This window comes from Tupaia chinensis, unplaced genomic scaffold, assembly GCF_000334495.1.
Source record: "Tupaia chinensis unplaced genomic scaffold, TupChi_1.0 Scaffold000211_1, whole genome shotgun sequence".
Classification (NCBI taxonomy): Eukaryota; Metazoa; Chordata; class Mammalia; order Scandentia; family Tupaiidae; genus Tupaia; species Tupaia belangeri.
In genome coordinates this window covers 953,215-956,413 of record NW_006159686.1, presented here as the reverse complement: position 1 = coordinate 956,413, position 3,199 = coordinate 953,215, and the positions used below count along the sequence as shown (strand labels likewise).

The 3,199-nt window shown below is 64.9% G+C and overlaps 1 protein-coding gene across 1 annotated transcript in view; it reads left to right on the top strand.

Moving 5' to 3' along the window:
• The window catches only part of SFSWAP (splicing factor SWAP), a gene marked incomplete at its 5' end in the record, with an annotated part of 66,700 nt that overhangs the window by 62,967 nt on the left and 534 nt on the right, over positions 1 to 3,199 (top strand). The window contains 3 exon segments of the mRNA XM_014587407.1: positions 1,754 to 1,927; positions 2,669 to 2,741; positions 3,085 to 3,199. Coding sequence (XP_014442893.1) covers positions 1,754 to 1,927; positions 2,669 to 2,741; positions 3,085 to 3,150 — 313 coding nt within the window.

The following is a 3,199-nucleotide window of genomic DNA, read 5'->3' as shown; positions in this document are numbered from 1 at the left end:
CCAGATATCCCTTCTCCCAGAGTGAGCTGTAGACCCACTCTGATCCCAGTCAGAATTTCCAGAGACTTTTCACTGAAACACTTACCTGTGGAAATGCAGGAACCCAGAAGAGCTGAAACCACGTCGAGAAAGGAGGCAGGGGAGCCTTTCCCCTAAGCCTCAGGGCTTCCCCGAGAGCCATGGCGGCCAGGCTGGGACCCAGGGGAAGACCCGCAAGTCTCCCAGGGCAGAGCGCGCCCCACGCCGAGACCAGGGCCTGGGCCGACTCCCAGCTGCTTGCACGGGTGTCGGATCTGAGCCCACCTGCAGTGGGAGTTGGCCTGTTCACAGCAGTGTCCGGGCTGGCTTTGTGCACGGAGGCTGAGCCACACCTCGGCTGGGCCATTCTGGAAGCGTACCACATGCTGCAGAGTGGTTTATTAGCTGCTTCCTCTGAGACCCTAGCTTGTGCGTACAATAAGTTTACAGTAGATTTACATAAAACCATGCCAGCCTTTGCAGTTTTTTCCACGTGCGCAGTCCCCACATCTGGTGCCTGGCCCTAAAAATGGCACCTCTGGAAACTCCACTTGCCGTCACGGAGTTGAAGCCGCCAAACCGTCCCCACCCTGGCGGGTACTTTGCAGCCCAGGCAAGACCACCAGCGCATCGCTGGTGCCAGCACAGCTTCCGTGTACCGATGGTGCCAGGGAGCTGCCCTGAGCTCCCAAGCCCCTCACCTTGGCCGTCCCTACCAGCAAGCGACATGGCCAGGCAGAGGGCATCCGCCCAGGCCCATGACACAGCACCATGCAGCATGGCAGCTCAGCACCTCTGGGAGGGACTGCGGCGCGGCTCGCTGTGGGCTGTGCACACAGCCCCAGCTGTGAAGAGGACGCTTCAGCCCATGGGAGGGCAGCCTGGGGCCCAGCACTGGTGACAAGTGGACAGGTGGCTGGGCCCAGCTGGAAGGGCCTGTGTGCCCCGTGATGGAGGAGCCCAGCCAGGGTGCGGAGGCGGGGCAGGGAGAGCCGGGCCCTCTGCGGCTTGGCAACTTCTCCCAGACCATAGTCCCTGGCCGGCCAGAGTCCCCCCCTGGGTGTCCGTCTTGTAGATGCAGAGGTGCAGGCTGAGGTGCGAGCAGGGAGGGGACACCAGTCCTGAGGGAGTCTCATGCCCATGCCTAGGGCTCCCTGAAACATTCTGCCAGCCGGGGCAGGCCGCCTAGGCAGGGCATGCAGGGGGTATCGGCTGGCAGCAGGGCACATGGCTGTACCCGGGGCAGGGTCGTGCACAGCCTAGAGTGGAGCTGCGCTGGAGCCAGGGTGGAGGCCGGACTGGCTGCGGAGCTGGGTGCCTGCCGGGCCTTAGGTCAGAGAGCTGTACTCGGCCGTCATACAAGGGTGCTCGACGTTAGTGGTTTCCCGCTGTTGGGAGAGTTTTCATGGACTTGGCGTGAACTGCATCGGATCGCTGTCGTGCCTGGGGCCTGTTAGTGGCCAGGGCTCCCTTCTGCAAGCACACTCGTCCTCACCTAAGTCCTGGTGATGTCGCACCCCAGGGGCTCAGAGCCAGGTCCCGTGGATCCAGCCCCGTCTGGAAGAACATGTGGGCAAGGGCCTGCACTGACCACCCCAGGGTGCCTCTACCTCTCCTCTGTCTCGGAGCCTCGCGCCCTCTGGCCGGCTCAGACGAAGCCGGGACTCTCGCCCGCCCCCACCCCCGCACTGTCAGAGCCAGAAGTGCGCGCCCTCATGGGGCTCTCTGCTTTTAGGAGTCCCCACGAGAAGAAGAAGAAGCGGCGGTCTCGGTCGCGGACCAAGTCCAAGGCCAAGTCCCCAGCGGCATCCCCGAGTCGGCAGGCGGCACCCCGGCCTGCGGCACACTCGGCACACTCTGCCAGCATCTCCCCCGCCGAGAGTCGGGGCTCCAGCCAGGAGCGCTCCAGGTGACCCACCCGGGTGGTTCTCAGCGGGGAGGGTGAGGGCGTCCCTTCAGCACACTCCCTCGTCTGGTACCCGGGAGCCCAGCCCAGCTCCCCTTGGATGGCCCAGGCCGTGGCCTGGGGACAGGGACAGGCTTCTCAGAACAGAGTGCGCCCCGTGCTGCAGGGAGGCCTGCTGTGTGCCGGCCGGACACAGCGCCTTGGGGTCACTACAGCCAGCACGCATGGGCCCTTCACCCCGGGAATGCAGCCCCACCTGGTCACCGGGGCGGGAACCACAGGGGAGGTCCGGCCACACAAGCTTCCAGCAAGTAGGACATGGGGTAGCGAGGTCCAGGTGACCATCAGAAGGGTTGGGTCACACAGGGCAGTGTCGGGTCACGGCCCAGCCTGGCCTGGTGGCTGTGGGTGGCGGTGCCCTGGAACACAGCCGTCTCCGGCAGGTCTGATAGACAGAGGTGAACTCAGCTCCCCGGGCGGGCAGGGTCCCATGGGAAGGGCCTGTCCTTGCTTCCACATGTGAGCCAGGCACGTCCAGGGAGGGAAGTGGCAGCAGCACTGAGCCCAACGAGCTCTGCCGCCTTTGTCCCCGTCCCCGTGTGGTGTGCGGTGTCTACGGGGGTGTGAACGAGCTAGGCTATGCGTGTGAGTGCTTCACGTGTGCAATGCGGAGTGAGTGTCTTGCGTGTGCACGCAGTTGGGAGGGGGGCTGCAGCATGGTGACCATTTGTCCTGCCACCATAGGGGAGTCTCTCAGGACAAGGACGGGCAGATCTCTTCGGCTATCGTCTCTTCTGTGCAGAGCAAGATAACTCAGGTACGCTCCCCATCCTGCGCCGGGGTCCCGTCCCTACCCTGCAGTCGCGGGTGGGGGGCCCAGGTCTCCACTTCAGGGGCATCCCACTCCACCCTGGGGTCCTGTACCCAGTCCCCTCCTGAGACCGCCACGCTGGGGTCAGCCCCACCAGCCAGTGTCAGGTCCTTGTGGGGGGGTCGCACAGCCTCGGGACCGGACTAGGTTCGGCAGACCCTACCCTCGGGTGCCCTTGTTTGCTCTGCTGCCTCGCGGGCCTGGCAGGCCCTGGCTGTCTGCACCACAGGTGGGCCAGTCCCCACGTCCCCCGGGAGGCTCACGGGTGCTGCGGTCTCACCCTGCACAGGATCTCATGGCCAAAGTCAGAGCAATGCTCGCAGCTTCCAAAAACCTGCAGACCAGCGCCTCCTGAGACTGGCCGCCGCCCAGACGCTGTCTCCACGGCCACGTGGCGGCCACGC